This window comes from Saccoglossus kowalevskii, chromosome 4 (assembly GCF_978046115.1).
Source record: "Saccoglossus kowalevskii chromosome 4, keSacKowa6.1, whole genome shotgun sequence".
Classification (NCBI taxonomy): domain Eukaryota; kingdom Metazoa; phylum Hemichordata; class Enteropneusta; family Harrimaniidae; genus Saccoglossus; species Saccoglossus kowalevskii.
In genome coordinates, this window is record NC_140644.1 from 16,984,334 (window position 1) to 17,006,937 (window position 22,604).

General features: G+C 34.3%; 1 protein-coding gene across 1 annotated transcript; it reads left to right on the forward strand.

Moving 5' to 3' along the window:
• Window positions 1-1,229: 1,229 nt before the first annotated feature.
• LOC102805019 (uncharacterized) lies at window positions 1,230-2,093 on the forward strand. The gene has a single exon (XM_006820372.2). The coding sequence runs from the start codon at window positions 1,230-1,232 to the stop codon at window positions 2,091-2,093; it is 864 nt and encodes a 287-aa protein (XP_006820435.2).
• Window positions 2,094-22,604: the final 20,511 nt, after the last annotated feature.

A 22,604-nucleotide genomic window follows, 5' to 3' on the forward strand; every position in this document is an offset into this window, starting at 1 on the left:
GTGCCATGCGTTCGGGCAAACCGTTATTAATTCCTAAATGGAGTAAATTTGTGCAGTTTTCTTGATTTATTCTGCAGATATCGGTAAAATGCAGGTAAGGCTTTAGCGAAATTCGAAGGAGCAACTAATATTTTTCAACCTGGTATTTTTTTTATATTTTATTTTTCATTTCATGTTCGTATTGATTTGCCCGTCTATTTAGGCGAGTATACGGGGTGGGCTGAATTTTGGGATATGTTCAATGCTGCTGTAGGTTTAAATCCACAACTTAGTCCTATAATCAAATTTGCTTATTTGAAAAGGTCGTTAGAGGGGGAGGCTCTAGAAGTAATAACCGACTTAGATCTCACTATAGTAAATTACAGTTTGGCACTCCAGCTTCTGACCGAACGATTCGGCCAGCCACATCAAATTATCGCTGCTCACATGCGTGCATTACGCACAGCAGACGCACCCAATTATGATGCCAATTTTTTACGGAAATATCATGATACCCTGGAAAAGCACATCAGAGCACTTCTTTTATTAGGTGTACCAGAGGCGGGCTATGAGAAACTCCTCATACCCATGATACTGGATACATTCCCAGTTCAATTTCAACAAAGTTTAGCGCGATCCAACCCAAGCGGGGAATGGACATTAGTCACACTCAGTCAGCACATGTACACGAGGTTAAAATCCTCGCCATAGGTCAGGTAGATTACGACACAAACCCTTCAGCAATACATGCTTTCACCCAGAGTACACATGACTCAACACAGTTCAAGTCCAAACGATATGGGCGTCGTAATTACAATAATACTGACAAATCTTACAGTGGTACCTCTGATCAACAGAAACAAAACCATGTCACACAAACTGATCACACTCATGATAGAACACAAATTGGTGACAGAACCCCACATTGCATATATTGCAAAGGCAAGCATTACACCACAAATTGTACAAATATTTCAACTAGGAAGGATCGAGTCGAATGTATTACCCAAAATAAACGATGCTTTAATTGTTTGGGAAAGCACATGTTGTCTCATTGTAAGTCGCATTTCACTTGCCGTGTTTGTAAGAGTAAACATCATACGTCGATTGATAAATCTGGAACTGCGCAAACAAATTCAACGAATTCTAGCACGGCAAACTCGCATTTTTCACATTCAGCAAATACTGGTGAACAATCGCGTTTTACCGGGAGTGACTCAAAAATTAACTCTGACAGTCGGCGACGCGCAATGCTTCAAACCGCACGAGTTAGTACGCATTTTCGAGGTACTAAATGTGTTGCTACCCTCCTATTTGACAATGGTAGTGATAGAAGCTTTGTCACAAACTCTTTCGCACGTAAACTAGGTGTAATCCCAAATTATAACGAATTATTGAGTCTGAATTCGTTCTCTAATCCGCGTTCCGGTGTGCAGTGCATACCGAGAACCACGCTGTCACTACAAAGCAAAGATGGCATTAAATCCCCGATCGATGTACTGATGGTCGACTGTATTTCCGAGGGATTGGAGAACACTGTAACTTACGATATTGCACGTTTGCCACATTTGATAGGTCTATCGTTGGCCTATCCGCCGTCAAATCGATCCACATTAAACATCGATATTCTGATAGGCGCCGATCACTATTGGGATTTTGTTATACACAACTCACACATAGTTAGGGGCAAACCAAACGCTATACCGACTGTCTTAGGGTACCTACTGTCAGGGCCTTTCACTACACACAACAGGACAAACAAAACAAATTCATTCACCATTGCTTCTATCCGAGCACATGACAGTGTAATGGATAACATGATTGCTAGTTACTGGGACCTGGAGTCAGTGGGTGTTAAAGATACGATTACAAGACAACAGGCACTCAACATTACACATGAACAACAATACAAAGAATATACCGACAAATGTTTAGCGGTGGAAAATAATCAGTTTGTCGCAAAATTGCTGTGGAAAGTAAATCACCCAATTTTACCCACAAATTTCAAATCAGCAGAAGTGCGAACACGCAGTATGATTCGAAAATTAGAATCAGATTCACTGAAAATATATGATAGAATTCTTTCTGAACAGCTCAAAAGCGACTTTATTTAATTGGTTCCCAATGACGATACTAACCATTGGTCATTATTTGCCTCATCGGTCCGTCAAAAAAGACTCTGAATCAACACCGATTCGCCTTGTATATGACGCTTCTGCGACCACTAATAAAAACCATCCTAGTTTGAATCACTGTTTGGAGACGGGTCCTCCTTTGCTCAATTCACTGACCGAGATTCTGATAAGATTCAGGGCTAATTCAATCGCGCTGGTTGCAGATATTGAAAAAGCCTTTCTGATGATACGTCTGTCTGAAAGTGACAGAAAGTTCTCAAAGTTTCTTTGGCTCACCAATCCATCCGATATTGAAAGTAGCTTTGTGGCTTATCAGTATTATTTGAGGCCACATGTAGCCCATATATTTTGAATGTGGCCATTCGAGCACTTACAAATGAATACAAAGATAATCCAATTGCACTTCAGCTGCAAAGGGATATTTACGTCGATGACGTAATATCAGGTTGTGATAATGAAGCACAGGCTTATTCCTTCTATGAAACGTCCACTTCGATTCTAGTAACACGAAGTTTTAACCTCCGTCAGTGAAATACTAACAACAAATATATCCACGTCATAATGACAGAGGAAAACAAAGCAAATAACAAAACTAGTGTGAGCGTTCTAGGATTGAGGTGGAATAGTATTTCGGACCAGCTCTCAATCAAAACCCCCGATAAGCTAAAATTTGGTCCTCAAACTTCAAAGAGAGATGTCGTTGCTTATAGCGCGACAGTTTACGATCCCATTGGTATGTTTGCTCCTATCGTCGTGAAAGCTAAGCTCATTATCCAATCACTTTGGTTAAAAGATCACCATTGGGATCAACCCATTGATTCTGACACACTTGATAAGTGGAATGATATAGCTCTAGATTTATACAATATTAAAAACATTGTAATTCCGCGGTGTTATTTTCAAAACCTACTCAGAAAGTAGAAATTCATGCATTTGCGGATGCAAGTTCTGTAGCTTATGGGGCCGATATCTATGTTTTAAGTGAACATAACTAGACTTGTTTAGTTATGGCTAAATCTAGAGTAGCGCCAATAAATAGTCAACTTCTGACCTTGCCTAGACTTGAGTTGATGGGAACGCTCATCGCTACGAGATTGTCGAAATACGTGTCAGAAGCTCTCGAAACCAAATTCTGCGTTACCGCGCGCACACTCTGGTCGGATAACCAGGCAGTTTTGCATTGGTTGCATGGCAATGGAAAACAAGACATATTCACCCAAAACAGAGTTTCGGAAATTTTGGAATTTTCACAAAGTTTGAGATATGTCAACACCGCTGATTATCCCGCAGATTTAGTCACGAGGGGAGTCCAACCCGAAACATTATCGAATTCGGATTTTTGGTGGTCAGGTCCAAGTTGGTTGTCAAATCGTGATAAATGGCCTGGAAAAATCGAATTCGGTAAAATCATCGTGAATAATGACTCAGAGTCAGAAATCCAAAATTGAAAATAATATTTCGACCTCAAAAGTGTCCGAGAAATGTGCCCAGTGTCCGACCACTGGTACGAGTGACACCGTTAGCGATCGACCGCTACTTTGTACGCCCCCAAGTCAATCCAGAGGACATGTCAATTCGGAGAACAAAATTAGTCCTCATTTCCATAAATCAGCAGAAGATTTCATAAAAACTGTTGAAACAGTGTCAGGAGACATCATCGATACAAACCGCGAACCTCCTGAGTTACAAAACTCCAAAATTAATGATCAGATCGTTTCGTTACATGTCGCCTGTGAATCTGACAATTTACTCGGCCACCATTTTGAACTTCACAATGAGCCAAACATCGCGCCGAAGGAGATTTTTCACGCAACTGAATCAAACTCAGAACCTAGTCTTGAAAAGATTATCGATATTCGCCGTTTCAACGATCTACATCGTCTGTTGAAAGCAACTGCTTATATATTTCGTTTCATTTCGAAACTCAAATCCAAATTAAACCACACTCCGAGTAATTTGTCAAGTAGACTTGCTCTCTCAACACAGGAGATATACGACGCGGAACACGCTTGGTTGACATCGATTCAGTCAACACATTTCGGAGACGTTGTCAGTTCTATTCGAAAACAACAATTTAAACATGGCGTACTTCAAAAACAACTTAAACTATTTCTTGACGATAAGTCAATACTGCGAATTGGTGGTCGGCTTCAGAATACCGACTTTCCTTTTCAAACCATGCATCCAATACTCCTTCCTGGTAAACATCGGTTTACTACGCTCATAATTCTTGATGCTCATCATTTATTAAACCACGGTGGGCCGTTAACCACAGTTAACAAAATTCGGGAAAAATATTGGATCACCGCGATTCGCAGACATGTGAATTCTACATTGAGATCTTGTGTCGTTTGTAAGAAGGTCGATGGAACTCCATTTCCCCTTCCTACTCAAGCTCCACTTCCTGATTTTCGAGTGAAGGAAGCAGTCCCATTCGAATTCTGCGAAACAGATTACACGGGACATTTGTTCGTTAGGGACCAACACACTGGTCTTTCTAGTAAAGTTTATGTACTAATTTTTACGTGCGTCTCAACTCGATGTATTCACTTAGAATTAACTCAAGATTTGACCGCCGCATCATTCATTTTGGCTATGCGTCGTTTCACTGCTCGACGGTCAACGCCCCGGAAAATGATCTCAGATAACGGTTCCACATTTATAGCCGCCGCTAAGATTTTGAAAGGACTCGAGTCCAGTCCTGAGGTACAAAACTATCTTACCAAAAATCGTATATCGTGGCGTTTTAATCCTAAACGAATGGCATGGGCCGGAGGCCTATTCGAGAGAATGACAGCCATAACAAAAAAATGCTTGAAGAAAATTCTAGGTCGTGCCAACGTGACTTTTACCGAACTATCCACAATTTTAGTCGAAGTCGAGTCGTCAATAAATGACCGCCCGTTAACTCATCTCTCCGCAAGTGTCGAAGATTTAGCTCCACCCACTGACTCCATCCCACTTGTTAAATGGACGTCAGATTAGAATGTTACCCCCAGCTATTCCTAGTGTTTCTGAACCCAATTTTGAGATTGATAATATTACTGCAAATAAAAGAGCTATGTATTTATCCTCCCTTCACAATGCTTTCAGTAAGAGATGGCAAAGAGAATATTTGACGTCACTTACTGAGCGTCACTTGAATCAAATCAAAGGGACAACCAATAATTGTATAAAGGTGGGGGATATTGTCCAATTACACCAGGACATCAAAAAACGATGTCATTGATTACTAGGTCGTGTAACTAAATTGCTTCCAGGCAAGGACGGTATCGTCCGAGTAGTAGAAATACAGACCAAAAACGGCTCAACAAATCGTTCTATACACCATCTTTATCCACTCGAACTTAATGCAGAAACACCAGAGAATACACTCTCAATTCCCGAGGAAGTTATTGGTAGTCCGTCCGTTGAAAATGAATTTTCTAGTCAAATCCACGACTTTTCTAGTCGGCCCGAACCAAGGGTTTCAGCGCTCAAAGCGAGCGAAAGTATACGGCAAATGTGCCGTGATGGTGTTGTATAACTTTGTAGAATTTTGAACTTTGTATTGCACTGTAACTTTATTTCAAGTTTTCAATGAGAATCATTTGTTTCGTGCAGTAAAGCAACATCTGCAATGTGTTCATGATATACTGTATTGTTTTTGATATACCGTGTTATTTGCTGTTTTAGCTAAGATTGAAATTCACAATTCATATCTGATGTTCAATGTGATTGACATGTGTTTATTGTTGAGAGTCTGTCATTTAAATTTCAGAGATTTATTCAAGTTAATTTTAAAATTTATCATGTTCGATTCAGGTTATCCCGAGATCTTCTCGTGATTTTTGAGTATGTCGCGCGCAGTTATCTAACATGAACAACTTTTACTTTCTGTATGATGTTCTCTAAGCTAGTTTGTAATTTCAGACATTGTTTTGATAACCACGAGTTGAGCCCTGAGAGACTAGATCGGTTTCTGTAGCAACCGTGACGCAATATATCCAAACGTTCGCTACATTGTTTCCCATTGCGTTCTTGTGGTACTTGTCTGTTTACCGCCCAAAATTCCTACCAAAGTTCTGCCTCATGTTAGTCGTGTGTCACTCCTAATATGGAATGACAGCGTTATGTTTCGTTTGTATGCGCCAATCATTAGCGTTGTTTTATTTTCGGAACGTTTTTGGCATGATATATTCTAGAGTACAAACACGTGTTTGGCACTTCTCCGATTAGCTGTCACCAAGACAAATGCCGCTCTAACGTTGACAACTACAATAACCAGGCAAAGCGCTGTTGTGAGAAGTTCGAATCAGGCTGCCGCTGTAATTCCTTCTATGGTAGCTTCGCAACTTGATGCTCGTTAAGCACACCCTCCTTTCTATGCTCTCTACGATGTCAACTCCTCATGAAGCTATTATTTAGCGATTTATATTTTATACCAAGAAGTACTTGCTGTACAACTTATTGATGTTCATGTTGAGTACAAATAAACCAGTTTGAATTATACCTCACGTCTGTTCAACTCAAGAAAACACAACGCAATCGATGTCCGTTTCAATAACAATTCCGCATGTTTAATCAGTTCGTTTAATGTGACGAAAAGAACACCCCAACGCCTAGTTTTGCGATATAAACTTATCCACCACAGCTGCTAACTATAACATTTGAATATGCATATGCTGCTAACTTTAACATTTGAATATGCATATACTACTAACTTCAACAATTGAATATGCATGTGCTGCTAACTTTAACATTTGAATATGCATATGCGGCTAACGTTAACATTTGAATATGCATATGCTGCTAACGTTAACATTTGAATATGCATATGCGGCTAACGTTAACATTTGAATATGTATATGCTGCTAACGTTAACATTTGAATATGCATATGCGGCTAACGTTAACATTTGAATATGCATATGCGGCTAACGTTAACATTTGAATATGTATATGCTGCTAACTTTAACATTTAAATATGTATATGCTGCTAACTTTAACATTTGAATATGTATATGCTGCTAACTTTAACATTTAAATATGTATATGCTGCTAACTTTAACATTTGAATATGCATATGCTGCTATCTTTAACATTTGAATATGTTTATGCTGCTAACTTTAACATTTGAATATGTATATGCTGCTAACTTCAACAATTGAATATGCAAATGCTGCCATCTTCAATAACTGAACATGTATATGCTGCTAATTTCAATACCTGAATATGTATATGCTGCTAAATTCAACAATTGAATATGCATATGCTGCTAACTTTAACATTTGAATATGTATATGCTACTAATTTCAACAATTGAACATTTGAATATGTATATGCTGCTAACTTTAACATTTGAATATGCATATGCTACTAACTTCAACAATTGAATATGCATTTGCGGCTAACGTTAACATTTGAATATGTATATGCTGCTAAATTCAACAATTGAATATGCATATGCTGCTAACTTTAACATTTGAATATGTATATGCTACTAATTTCAACAATTGAATATGCATATGCTGCTAACTTTAACATTTGAATATGCATATGCGGCTAACGTTAACATTTGAATATGCATATGCGGCTAACGTTAACATTTGAATATGCATATGCGGCTAACTTTAACATTTGAATATGTATATGCTGCTAACTTCAACAATTGAATATGCATATGCTGCTAACTTTAACATTTGAATATGTATATGCTGCTAACTTTAACATTTGAATATGTATATGCTGCTAACGTTAACATTTGAATATGCATATGCTGCTAACTTTAACATTTGTATATGTATATGCTGCTAACTTCAACAATTGAATATGCATATGCTGCTAACGTTAACATTTGAATATGCATATGCGGCTAACGTTAACATTTGAATATGTATATGCTGCCAACTTCAACAATTGAATATGCATATGCTGCTAACTTTAACATTTGAATATGTATATGCTGCTAACTTTAACATTTGAATATGTATATGCTGCTAACTTTAACATTTAAATATTAATATGCTGCCAATTTTAACATTTGAATATGCATATGCTGCTAACTTTAACATTTGAATATGTATATGCTGCTAACTTTAACATTTAAATATGTATATGCTGCTAACTTTAACATTTGAATATGCATATGCGGCTAACTTTAACATTTGAATATGTATATGCTGCTAACTTTAACATTTGAATATGCATATGCTGCTAACTTTAACATTTGAATATGTATATGCTGCTAACTTTAACATTTAAATATGTATATGCTGCTAACTTTAACATTTGAATATGTATATTCTGCTAACTTTAACATTTAAATATGTATATGCTGCTAACTTTAACATTTGAATATGCATATGCGGCTAACTTTAACATTTGGATATGTATATGCTGCTAACTTTAACATTTAAATATGTATATGCTGCTAACTTTAACATTTGAATATGTATATGCTGCTAACTTTAACATTTAAATATGTATATGCTGCTATCTTTAACATTTGAATATGTATATGCTGCTAACTTTAACATTTGAATATGCATATGCGGCTAACTTTAACATTTGAATATGTATATGCTGCTAACTTTAACATTTAAATATGTATATGCTGCTAACTTTAACATTTGAATATGTATATGCTGCTAACTTTAACATTTAAATATGTATATGCTGCTAACTTTAACATTTGAATATGCATATGCTGCTATCTTTAACATTTGAATATGTATATGCTGCTAACTTTAACATTTGAATATGTATATGCTGCTAACTTTAACATTTAATATGTATATGCTGCTAACTTTAACATTTGAATATGCATATGCTGCTAACTTTAACATTTGAATATGCATATGCTGCTAACTTTAACATTTAAATATGTATATGCTGCTAACTTTAACATTTGAATATGCATATGCGGCTAACTTTAACATTTGAATATGTATATGCTGCTAACTTTAACATTTAAATATGTATATGCTGCTAACTTTAACATTTGAATATGTATATGCTGCTAACTTTAACATTTAAATATGTATATGCTGCTATCTTTAACATTTGAATATGTATATGCTGCTAACTTTAACATTTGAATATGTATATGCTGCTAACTTTAACATTTAAATATGTATATGCTGCTAACTTTAACATTTAAATATGTATATGCTGCTAACTTTAACATTTGAATATGCATATGCGGCTAACTTCAACAATTGAATATGTATATGCTGCTAATTTGAACATTTGAATATGTATATGCTGCTAACTTCAACAATTGAATATGCATATGCTGCTATCTTTAACATTTGAATATGTATATGCTGCTAACTTTAACATTTAAATATGTATATGCTGCTAACTTTAACATTTGAATATGCATATGCGGCTAACTTTAACATTTGGATATGTATATGCTGCTAACTTTAACATTTAAATATGTATATGCTGCTAACTTTAACATTTGAATATGTATATGCTGCTAACTTTAACATTTAAATATGTATATGCTGCTATCTTTAACATTTGTAATATGTATATGCTGCTAACTTTAACATTTGAATATGCATATGCGGCTAACTTTAACATTTGAATATGTATATGCTGCTAACTTTAACATTTAAATATGTATATGCTGCTAACTTTAACATTTGAATATGTATATGCTGCTAACTTTAACATTTAAATATGTATATGCTGCTAACTTTAACATTTGAATATGCATATGCTGCTATCTTTAACATTTGAATATGTATATGCTGCTAACTTTAACATTTGAATATGTATATGCTGCTAACTTTAACATTTAATATGTATATGCTGCTAACTTTAACATTTGAATATGCATATGCTGCTAACTTTAACATTTAAATATGTATATGCTGCTAACTTTAACATTTGAATATGCATATGCGGCTAACTTTAACATTTGAATATGTATATGCTGCTAACTTTAACATTTAAATATGTATATGCTGCTAACTTTAACATTTGAATATGTATATGCTGCTAACTTTAACATTTAAATATGTATATGCTGCTATCTTTAACATTTGAATATGTATATGCTGCTAACTTTAACATTTGAATATGTATATGCTGCTAACTTTAACATTTAAATATGTATATGCTGCTAACTTTAACATTTAAATATGTATATGCTGCTAACTTTAACATTTGAATATGCATATGCGGCTAACTTCAACAATTGAATATGTATATGCTGCTAATTTGAACATTTGAATATGTATATGCTGCTAACTTCAATAATTGAATATGCATATGCTGCTATCTTTAACATTTGAATATGTATATGCTGCTAACTTTAACATTTGAATATGTATATGCTGCTAACTTTAACATTTGAATATGCATATGCGGCTAACTTCAACAATTGAATATGAATATGCTGCTAATTTGAACATTTGAATATGTATATGCTGCTAACGTCAACAATTAAATATGCATATGCTGCTATCTTTAACATTTGATTATGTATATGCTACTAACTTTAACATTTGAATATGTATTTGCGGCTAATTTCAACAATTGAATATGCATATGCTGCTGACTTGGACATTTAAATATAAATCTGAGTATGCAGTTAATCTGCAAACCATAACAATTGAATATGAATATGCTTCTAACTTTAACTTTTACATTTGAATATGTATATGCTGGTAACTTTAACATTTGAATATGAATCTGAGTATGCAGTTAATCTGCTAACTTCAACATTTGAATATGAATATGCTGCTAACTTTAACTTTAACATTTGAATATGAATATGCTGTTAATTTTAACATTTGAATATGAATATGCTGCTAACTTTGACATTTGGATATGAATATGCTGTTAACTTTAACATTTGAATATGAATATGCTGCTAACTTTGACATTTGGATATGAATATGCTGTTAACTTTAACATTTGAATATGAATATGCTGCTAACTTTGACATTTGAATATGAATATGCTGCTAACTTTGACATTTGAATATGAATATGCTGCTAACTTTGACATTTGGATATGAATATGCTGTTAGTTTTAATATTTGAATATGAACATGCTGCTAACTTTGACATTTGAATATGAATATGCTGCTAACTTTGACATTTGAATATGAATATGCTGCTAACTTTGACATTTGAATATGAATATGCTGCTAACTTTGACATTTGGATATGAATATGCTGTTAATTTTAACATTTGAATATGAATATGCTGCTAACTTTGACATTTGAATATGAATATGCTGCTAACTTTGACATTTGGATATGAATATGCTGTTAACTTTAACATTTGAATATGAATATGCTGCTAACTTTGACATTTGAATATGAATATGCTGCTAACTTTGACATTTGAATATGAATTGAATATGCTGCTAACTTTGACATTTGAATATGAATATGCTGCTAACTTTGACATTTGGATATGAATATGCTGTTAATTTTAACATTTGAATATGAATATGCTGCTAACTTTGACATTTGAATATGAATATGCTGCTAACTTTGACATTTGGATATGAATATGCTGTTAACTTTAACATTTGAATATGAATATGCTGCTAACTTTGACATTTGAATATGAATATGCTGCTAACTTTGACATTTGGATATGAATATGCTGTTAATTTTAACATTTGAATATGAATATGCTGCTAACTTTGACATTTGAATATGAATATGCTGCTAACTTTGACATTTGGATATGAATATGCTGTTAACTTTAACATTTGAATATGAATATGCTGCTAACTTTGACATTTGAATATGAATATGCTGCTAACTTTGACATTTGAATATGAATTGAATATGCTGCTAACTTTGACATTTGAATATGAATATGCTGCTAACTTTGACATTTGGATATGAATATGCTGTTAATTTTAACATTTGAATATGAATATGCTGCTAACTTTGACATTTGAATATGAATATGCTGCTAACTTTGACATTTGGATATGAATATGCTGTTAACTTTAACATTTGAATATGAATATGCTGCTAACTTTGACATTTGGATATGAATATGCTGTTAATTTTAACATTTGAATATGAATATGCTGCTAACTTTGACATTTGAATATGAATATGCTGCTAACTTTGACATTTGGATATGAATATGCTGTTAATTTTAACATTTGAATATGAATATGCTGCTAACTTTGACATTTGAATATGAATATGCGGCTAACTTTAACATTTGAATATGAATATGCTGCTATCTTTAAAAAAATTTAAACATGGGTATGCTGCTACATGTTATCTGAAAGCTGGGATACAGGTTATTTTTTGCTACTGCAAGTTTGGCCGTTTCTCGCTGTTTGCTCTTTCTATGTTTTCGATTTATTCACCGTTATATTACAAGATAATACAAGATGACATTTTCAATAATCACCATAGTCGCAAAATGCAAAGTTTAATGTCAAATGTACGGCTTTTCTATTATACTTTATTTATACAATATTTGATCTAATAGGGATGTTACTCTGTAAAAACAAAATGGCGGACTGTCACAAAGAAAGGGGCAAAATCGGACAATCTCATCGAGAGTCAGTAATAACCTGAACAAGATGACTTACTGCGCCACTTAATTATATACTCAAGACCTCTTGTTATGTGAAACAGCTGCAATAGGTATGCAAATCAAATCCATGGCCTAGTTATGTAAATGTCCGGTGTAATGCTTGACTACAACATGGTTTAGGAAACGAACTGAAATTACGCATTAAATACGGCGCACACTGTAATTTTTGACCAATACAATATTACATAATCACACATTTTCAAATTGTATTTTTCTCTCCTCTATTAATAAGGCACTAAAATTAATAGACTTTCTTCGTCCAACGTCAATCAAATATATTTCATAGAACATCCCCACGAAGCGAGTAGATATGTTTGCTGAAGCAACCACATATTCATCAAATTAGTAGTTACACATTAAGCTTCTAACACTGATAAGAGATTTCAGAGGCACGGAGATTTATTTTTTTAGATATTGTTGGATTATTCAACCCTCTATACCACAATACCGCACCGTAAATTGATATTACGGTTTTGGAATATTAACCACCTGGCTATCTTTACCAATCATGCATATTTAATTAAAAGAGCATATAGATGTTTACGAAAAGAGACTCATATATGCACGAAAAAGAACATATGTTCATATAAATTGTATGTACTATACTATAACGATTGTAGAGAATCAATACACAATATTATTTCGTCTTCATGTAACATTGTCCGATGTAGAAATCATGATCCTGGCTATATGCTTATTTCCTGACATCACTACTTGCCTGTACAGCTTTCTGTGATCTTAGACACATATGTGCCTTGGCACTCATGAGAATCAAGTAAGTTGTCGATGTTGATTCTGTTCAACTGAAACTGTAACCTTCCATTGTCATTACGAGGTCTGCCTGATGTTGTACAAGGGGCGCCGTACGTGTCATCGTCATTCATTGTTATTTCTCCTTGATTCTGCGCAATATCGCCTTGCTCATTGAGGTCCATTTGTTGTCGGCCATTCTGCATTAACGTGTTCCCCCTATGCTTCAGCATCGGGCACTGTTCATTCTGTATCGCTAAGGCCTCTGACTGTATCTCCATTTGCTGTTCCTCGCTCTGGGGACTTGAAGTTTCTCGTTGTCCTTGTATCAGCTGATTGTCATTCGCGAAAGTAGTTGTCATAACCTTGCGCAACATTTGGTTATTACTAATCTGTTAACAAAAATAGTTAAATATTGAATTTCAAACACGAGACAAGTTATAACTCGACGACAATAGATGGATTTAACGTCTAATTCTGACAAGGAGTTCATACGTGACAGGATGCGATGCGACGACCAAAGTCAAATACTATTCATACTAGTATCTGCAATATATACCTGTTCTCGGCACATTGAGTCACCATGCTGTTCAACATCTGTAACATCGATCTTTGCAATATGTCTACCACCCGCAGCTATATACTGAGTGGATGGTTTCATATGCACTACACTAAGATTGGTCTGACTCTGCGCTGCGGGCATATAACTTGGTGGTACCGGTAACAATGAAGGATTCTAATAAATTATAAAACATGAAATTGTTATTAACATCCCCCAAAAATATGTATCACTTAGGTGAGTGTAAGCATTAGCACTCAAATACACTCTGATTGTTAACGCTGGAATTCTTGCTGTTCAGATACATTATTTCTTTTTAACAGACAACCATATACCAAAACAAAGTCAAAATGAGACGCTTACTGATCGGTTAATGTTGAACTATCTCAATAATATTAATTAGAACTGACGATGATGTCACAATACAATTTCTGGATTGGCTGATTTTTTTCAACCATATTAAGTTTATTTATTAACACATAACATCCCCAGGAGGGGATGAAAAGGGTTATAAATCAGATATTAGTAAAACTAACTACTTGGAAAGTAAAGAAACATAAATATATTGAGATCGAAAAAAATATTGCAAACTACAAATGCAAATACTGAAATTTGCCTAAAAATGATAAAAATGTGTATACAAATAATATCTTACTGGTTTATTGTGACTGTTACATGTTGTACATGATATCATATGTGCCTTTCACTTCGCTATTACCCACCCGGCCAGTGCTGTTAACACAGATTACGAGAACAAATGAAACAATACTATCCACCACAATTCCTGATTAATCGCGCATAATTACGGGTTGTATTACGAGGTTATCCATCTTAAGGGATGCGCGACGTCGTCGGATCAAGGGTAATATGTCATGAGTACGTCAACAAAGGGTGTACAACAAAAATATTATTATAAATTAATTAATAACATATTTTTGTTTATAGCATTATTTATTGTTTAATCAATGCAGGACAATATGGTTTGGTGAAAATGGCAGAGCAAGATGTGCTCAGTTTACAGTTCGTTTGTTTATCTGTTGTATTCAAATTGTTGTATTGTATATTGTATTCTTTCAAAGGACGATTATATCAGCTGTTTTTCATGGTTTTTCGGGTTTTCATGCCCCCTCCCCAAATCCCTAAGTTAATTAATAAAGGACAGACCTGTTGGAACCCCCATTGTGTTTGATATGACTGTAATATCAAGGAATTCTGTTGCTTCGCCATTTTCCTTGCCAATAACAACTGAGTCTGCACATTTCGGAGTTCGTCTTCTTGTCTTTCGATTGATGCCTCCAGCTCCTTATGTTTTTCTAGCAACTGCTCCTGCAGTTTATCACGGACGATATTTGATGCTGGCGGAATTCCATTTCCAGCCTTTAAGGAGAAGCAGAAACAATATTTTGGAAATTAGTTAGGAAACTATTTAACGATCACAATTATATAAACAATGTTAACAAAATTCCTCCAAGTTAAACTAGACATTTACGCAAGTCAAAATGTATGCACATCAAGAATGTGATAAATACAATCACGAAGCTCTATTACAACGTGACAAACGAATCTTGATGTATTAATGTGTTTACGAAATTCATGGAAATGGGATTATCTACTGGATTTATCCATTATTTGAATAGAAATCATCATATATCAGCCTAGACCTTGGAAATTCCAAATGAGATTCCGTTGTCCACGGATTCTCCTTAATTACAACACCACGTAATTCGCACACTACTATGTAAAACGGTGCATCTTCGTCTGGCACCACTTTTTACTTGTTCCTGTAAACTTGGATCGATGCCACCACGTCGATAACGTACCATGATTTGACACGTCCGATATTTTCTGTGGGCACACGTTGTCACTGTGTACTGAAGCGAAATCTGCTCACCACTATACAACATATATGTTGTTGATCGGCCATCGCGCCACCCTTTGACGCAATGAGAACGTCTCGGTGAGTTCCCGGTTTGATTGAAAACACGCATTGGATGCGTCTCAATCAATCTTTACACTTTTTTTTTCTCTTGTTGTCTTCCTACAGTCATTGTTTTATTAGAGCAGGTAACTGATCAGTCCTTCAGTTATTCTGACGCAATTGCCAGGTACGCCCCAGTCGATACTCGTCTAACGATTGTTCACTACTCCTTGTTCCATTGCAAATACAAATTACAAAACGCAAAGACTATGAAATACCATCAACCGCAAGAACCAATCCGTCTTCATCAGAACTAGAACTGTTTATCTCGTCGTCAGAATGTCTACAACGCTTTGAAGCTATACGTATAATCTACTAGTTTCAGTCCATTTTCTAGGTATTTCCAAGGACACAATAGCTCATAGCTTAAATCTAAATTTTAATAGCTTTACATACCCATTCAAAATCTAGAATTCCAATTTCCCACTTAACCAATTAACGACTTTATTCGTGCCAAATTACACTCCAAACACCAACATTGTATAACTCATTCTAACATACTCAAGCACAGTTAAACGTGGTCGGCATTGAATTATATGTTAAATAGGTATTCATTCCGTTCAAACACAGCAAACAAAGCAGATACACTTTGAGAAAATTTAACAAAAAATACTGAACAGGAAACACATAATAAACATAACTGAGAAATAGAAAAAAAATAATTTCATTGGAAGCACATCACATTATATGTCTTCTTCCCTAATATGACACGTTGGAGATTCATCTCAAACCATCTGCACTGACTCAATGAAAATAATATGAACATGGACATAAAGTAACAAAAAAGCATAAAACTATATGAATAAAAAAATAATTTGAAAAATACAACAAGACATCTAATATTCTCAAATACACAGAACTAATTTCCCACAATACATTTAAACGGGAACTTTTGTTCCTAACACAAGAGTTCAATATAACACAAAGTTAATTCATGTCGCCCTATCTCTTGCTGAAATGTCTTGCATTGCATCAATGTACCTTCATCAATTTATAACACTTCCTCTGTCATGCCTATTGTGTTTTTTTCTTCCCATCCGCTTATTCAGCCATCTTCTACATGGGCACATTCATGCATTTTCTACCATGGTTTTGCACGATCTGTCATTATTACATATATAAAAGATTCTGTCATATATTAGTTAAAAGCGTTAGTAGTAGCTATTACCACACCTGGTTACTGTGATAAGCTGGGTTGTATGACCATTTGTACAAAGTAAGGTTGTGTCACATTTCTCCATTATTGTTATTTTCTGGATTCTGCATCTTTTCCTAACAATTCCCTTGTTCACGGTGTTTATCACTTAAGTGTAGTCTCATGATTATAATTTTTGGTATTTTCAGCAATTTGTATTTTTGTAGTTCCTGGAGGGGTCGTGTTTCTAATGTCACTCTACTTCATTAAATTATCCTATTTTCGGAGCAAGCATTCACGCGAGGCTTATTTTAGGTTTGTGTGCCTTTATCTATACCTATGCTAAAAAAAGGGACAGAAGCGAACAATTAGCTGATTTGGAACTAATCTCGCCACCACAATCCTGAAATTTAGAATTTCTTGTATATGTCATTTGTTAATTGATGTTTAATCAGAGGAGAAAATTATAAAAGGTCTGTAAGTAATCGATCTTGTATAATAATGTCATTTCTCTATTATAGTATACATTTTTATTTGGATTACGGAAAGGGAGAGGATTAATATCAGTTTTAAAGCATATGTTTTTTACCATTACCTCAGAGATCGATTCTATACATTTAAATTAATGTAATGATGATGATGAAAAGGAAAGATAAATACACTAGTGTCACAACTTTGGTGAAAAATGTTACAATCCAACCTTTGTGGAGCAGGACAATGGTTTCCAATGTATGACTGTATATATTTTTCACCAGTTCATAGGGATAAGTCATATAGCATACAATACACTTCTATATACTCGTGCAGTAACATGTTATCATTTTTGACCCTTAAATAACCTTCAAATGTTTTTGGAGAATATCCAAAATGGTACCTAAACCATGTGACTGCTCAAAGTTATTTTATTTTTCTTATAGGAAGTGTGGCCGTATGTGCAAATATATAGTTGATAGTTGAAAACATCTTGAACAAAAACAATTGGGTCCAAATAGACATACATAAAAAATAGCAGCATGCAGCAATGATCGGGTTGGGCCAATATGCTATGCTATGATTAGTTGCTAGGAACATACCTAGTAACAACTAATCAAGAAAATGAATGTATGAACTGTATTGTCAAGAACTGTCATTGCTATTCTTGGCATTATATTGTGGAAAAGGTTATTTTTAGCATAGTTGTCATGGGTGATGCCGTTCAAAAGATAATGTCCTTAACTATATACACACTGAATATGAAAGAATTTTCCCATTTAGAACAAAAGCTATGGTGGTATAAAAACAGTTCAAGAGGAATTATTTTTTTTTCATTCCTTCAAATAATTTTAGGCCATTATTTAAAAAGATATGAAGATTGTCTGAATAATACATATAGTTCGTTGACAGTATTGCACTATATAGTATATGACAATAATCTCGCAAAAAATAAACAATAAAATACAATAAAAACATACATTACCAATGGAAATTTCCAAGACATACAAACCTATATGGACATGCAACCTGGCAGTCAAAATAGTTCTGCTGTCCAACACAAGTATTAAAGCAATCAGGCTGGTAGAAAATAAAAAAATCAGTTAGAAGTCCACCGAATATACCATCCTATGAAGTATCATTGGGCAGGTAGTTTTCAAGAAGAAATACTGAAATATTCCCTTAAAATAGAGAATAGTGTAAAAAAATGAGCAGACCTGATAGAAGTCTACCCAATGTACCAACCTATATCATATATAAAGTATGAAAATATAAAAATATTGACTTAAAAAGCGCATTTTCTGCATATTTAAAAAAATAATTACAACGTACGTCATAACACTATCACAAAAAATCACCAAAGATTTGTCAAAAAGTTTTTGATTTAGAATTCACATGAAAAACATATAAAAAAATGTGACATATACCACAAACAGTATATATTTGGATATTTTTGTTGAAAAGATATGTTGCTTTCCAAAAAAGTAAGACAGCTCAATTGGTTTTCAAATTACAGTTGAAACCAATGTGATAATCTTTAAACTGTTGTAATAAAGATTTCTATATAGTTTCACCTACTTACTTTGATTGTCATCACACCATGCATTACATATGCTAAGACCTCCATTTTAATATATCTTTATTGAAGTTGTCGTCTGATTTTATTTTATTTATTTTTCCAAATAATATAAAAGAATTATGATAATGTTGCTGTAGTTTTGGAAGAACCAATGGATTGAATTGGATGATGCCAAACTTGATTTTATTTGCAACTAAAGAATGCCTGGAATGCCATGACAGAAATACATTTTTATTGTTTTGGGGGCAAACATTGAACTAAAAACTCATCATCATCATCATTGCAGAACAGAATCTGAATGTTGAGAACTTTGACGGAATGATGTGAAAACTGTGGCTGAACTTGATGACTGAGTATGTGATCCCAGGCACCATCACACCTATACTTGTACTGTTGGTCACATGGTCTAAAATTTGGCTGACAGGTAAGGCTAAGTGTTCAAACTGGGATATTCGCCCTGTTATTCGGGTTCACCATTAGAGTTTTCTTTGTTACATGCATTCCTATACAACTCATCACAAAGTTTACCGCAACCTCTGGAAGCTTGGGCATAATCTGGCTTTTCACTTTCAAATTATTCTCGAATTACTTTTCATCTGTCTACTTGACTCCAAGCTCATCCCACCCCAGGCCAAGGCCTATGTTCTGTCATAGTGTTTGTCATTATAATAAATATCCTGCTGCAACATTTCCCATTGCTGTTTTTCCTGCTTAATGCATTTGCACATACCTGCCTAATGTTCAACTGTCAATTTTTGATCGATATCACGATCTGTTCCACTAGAGATATAAACAAGAGTCACTTCAAAACATCATGACCAGTCCATTTTGTGAATTGCTGATTATATAGGAAATGATGAAAATATGTTCTAGAGATCCATATTGAACCTCACTATGGTTCATATCTAGTTTGCCCAGTCTCTTGCTTCCATTGGTGATATTTTTTCTTTCACATTGTAGCTGCAGTCATTTTGTCACTAACTACACTCTATTTTAGATGCCAATATTGGTACAGTAAACTAATTGTTTAAATGCTGACACAATCAATGGATATTTTGAGATAAAACTGCTAATATAAATTAATTGAGTCTGTTTAAAATTAGTTGGCATCTTCCCTTTTTTCACAGCTTTCACTTTGTATTGACTGTTGCTTGCCATGCATCAATCTTATAATTTCTTCACATACACTGCTGTCGAGACTAATGATGTCATCGATATAAAGTATGAATATCTACCCCTGTGAAACCATCAGCACAGATTCCATTAGGTGCTCAAAAGTTGATGGCATATTGTACAAACCAGATACCATTATGTTTTCTGATGGGGTTCGCTCCTGGTTGCAGCTACTATGAACATAGCTTTACATCTTGGTCTTTTTCTACTTGGCCAATTTCTAAATATCACAGTAACTCACGCTTTATCCTGTGACCACTTCTAGATGCAGGCACACCTCAGTAGACACTCTTGTAAAGTATGTCTACCACTTGTGTGTAAAACTACTATTAAACTAAACTGACACATACATTGTACATAGGCTTAAAAGTGCCCAAGTCCAATCCCACCGCAAATACCAATTACCGAAAATGAAGTCGCCACTGTAATAAGTAAGTTTTGAGTTCGACCAATACCAAAAACCAAATACTTGTGCACTCAGGTATTAAAATGCTTCAATTTTTTAAAGTACATGTTTATTTCATCAGAAAAAAAATAAAATAAAAGAAAAGTAATTAAATAGATAAAATAAAATATCTGATGAGGACTGTGAAAATAGTTTTACTGAACTAGTCTAGTCCACAGCCCTGCCATGCTAGTAAACTTATGTGCATAGGTCATTGACAGACAGAAATTAGTTATAATTTTAAATCTATATTAGGAAACAAAATAGATGAAAAATACAATTAATCAATAACTATTTATCAAAAAACATTAATAAATAACCAAGCAACCAGTTGATATAATAATTAATTAACCTGTTATGAAACAATTAAATGAATCATACTGCTAATCAAACAAAAATAAGAAATATAAATAATGAATTGGTAGGGGAAAAAAACAATAAACAAAATCTTCCAAAGAAGTAACAAATATGCCCTGGTTAGCAAATATAACACAAATAAAATAAAATAACTAAAATACTAATAATAGTCAAGAAAGATGGATATGCCAGTTAACTACTTATGAGATGGGTCTTTAAATCTGATTTAAATTGATTTCTATTATTTGAATTTTTTAATAAAACTGTGAGGGAGTTTCAATGTGTAACAGCTGCATATTTAAAACTATGCTGGGAAATGGACAAATGTAATTTCGGAATTGACAGGTTTGCTTCAGTTGTTGCTTTAGTGGGGTAGCTATGTGACGGATTGCTTGCATAATACCTAAGACTTCGGGCAAAACGGTCGTGTTTGAGGTCAAAAATAAATAAACATGTTTGAAGTTTGCAGAGTTTGTGAATATCGAGAATTCCAAGTTGGCGAAAAAGGGGAGCAGAGTGAGCATGAAAGTCGGAAAAAGTGATAAGTCGAACTACCTTTTTTTGTAGACAAAGAATTGGCTCAAGTAAAGTTGGATAAGGGTTTCCCCAAATTTCAATACAGTATGTTAGATGAGGAAGGATTAATGTATTATATAGTAAAATTAGTATAGAACGAGGAATATAGTGACGCATTCGGGATATAATACCAATTTTGGGAGTAATAATTTGTCTCACTTTTTCTATATGAGATTTCCAGGTAAGTGAGGGGTCGATAGAACACCTAAGTATGTAGCCGACTGTACGCTCTCTATCGGCGTGCCCGTCATAGTTAGATGGTCTATTATTTGCGTTCGTTTTTGGGGCGTTTTCATAATCATGTAATTAGTCTTGTCTACACTCACTGTTAGTTTGTTAGCATTACACCATTCTATCACTTTACCAAAGTCGTTGTTAATTGTGTTAAGGTCAATAGTATGTGTTTCATGTATTTAAACAGGTTAGTATCATCGGCAAATAAACGAAAAACAAATGCATTAGTGGATTGGTTAATATCATTAATATAAAGAAGGAAAAGAATTGATCCTAAAATGGAACCTTGTGGAACCCCACATTTAATTAGTCGTTGCGCTGACATAGTGCTATCGATATTTACTGCTTGTTGGCGGTTGGAAAGGTAGCTATGAAACCACTTGAATGGGAGACCCCTGACCCCATAATATGCTAATTTTTTAAGGACAATTTGGTGGTCAATTGTATCGAAGGCTTTTTTAGATCAATAAAAATACCAAATGTTACAAAGCCTTCAACCATTTTATCTACAATATCAAATACTAAATCGGCAAGGGCAAGTTTTGTATTAAATATTTTCCGAAACCCATACTGAGATGGCAGAAGAATATTGTATTTATCAAGGAAAGACATTAGTTGTTTGTTAATAATAGACTCTATTATCTTACTAAGGACAG

Bases quoted from the DNA above. Each gene is read 5' to 3' on its own strand.
- LOC102805019 (XM_006820372.2), top strand. From the start codon at position 1,230: ATGCTTCAAACCGCACGAGTTAGTACGCATTTTCGAGGTACTAAATGT.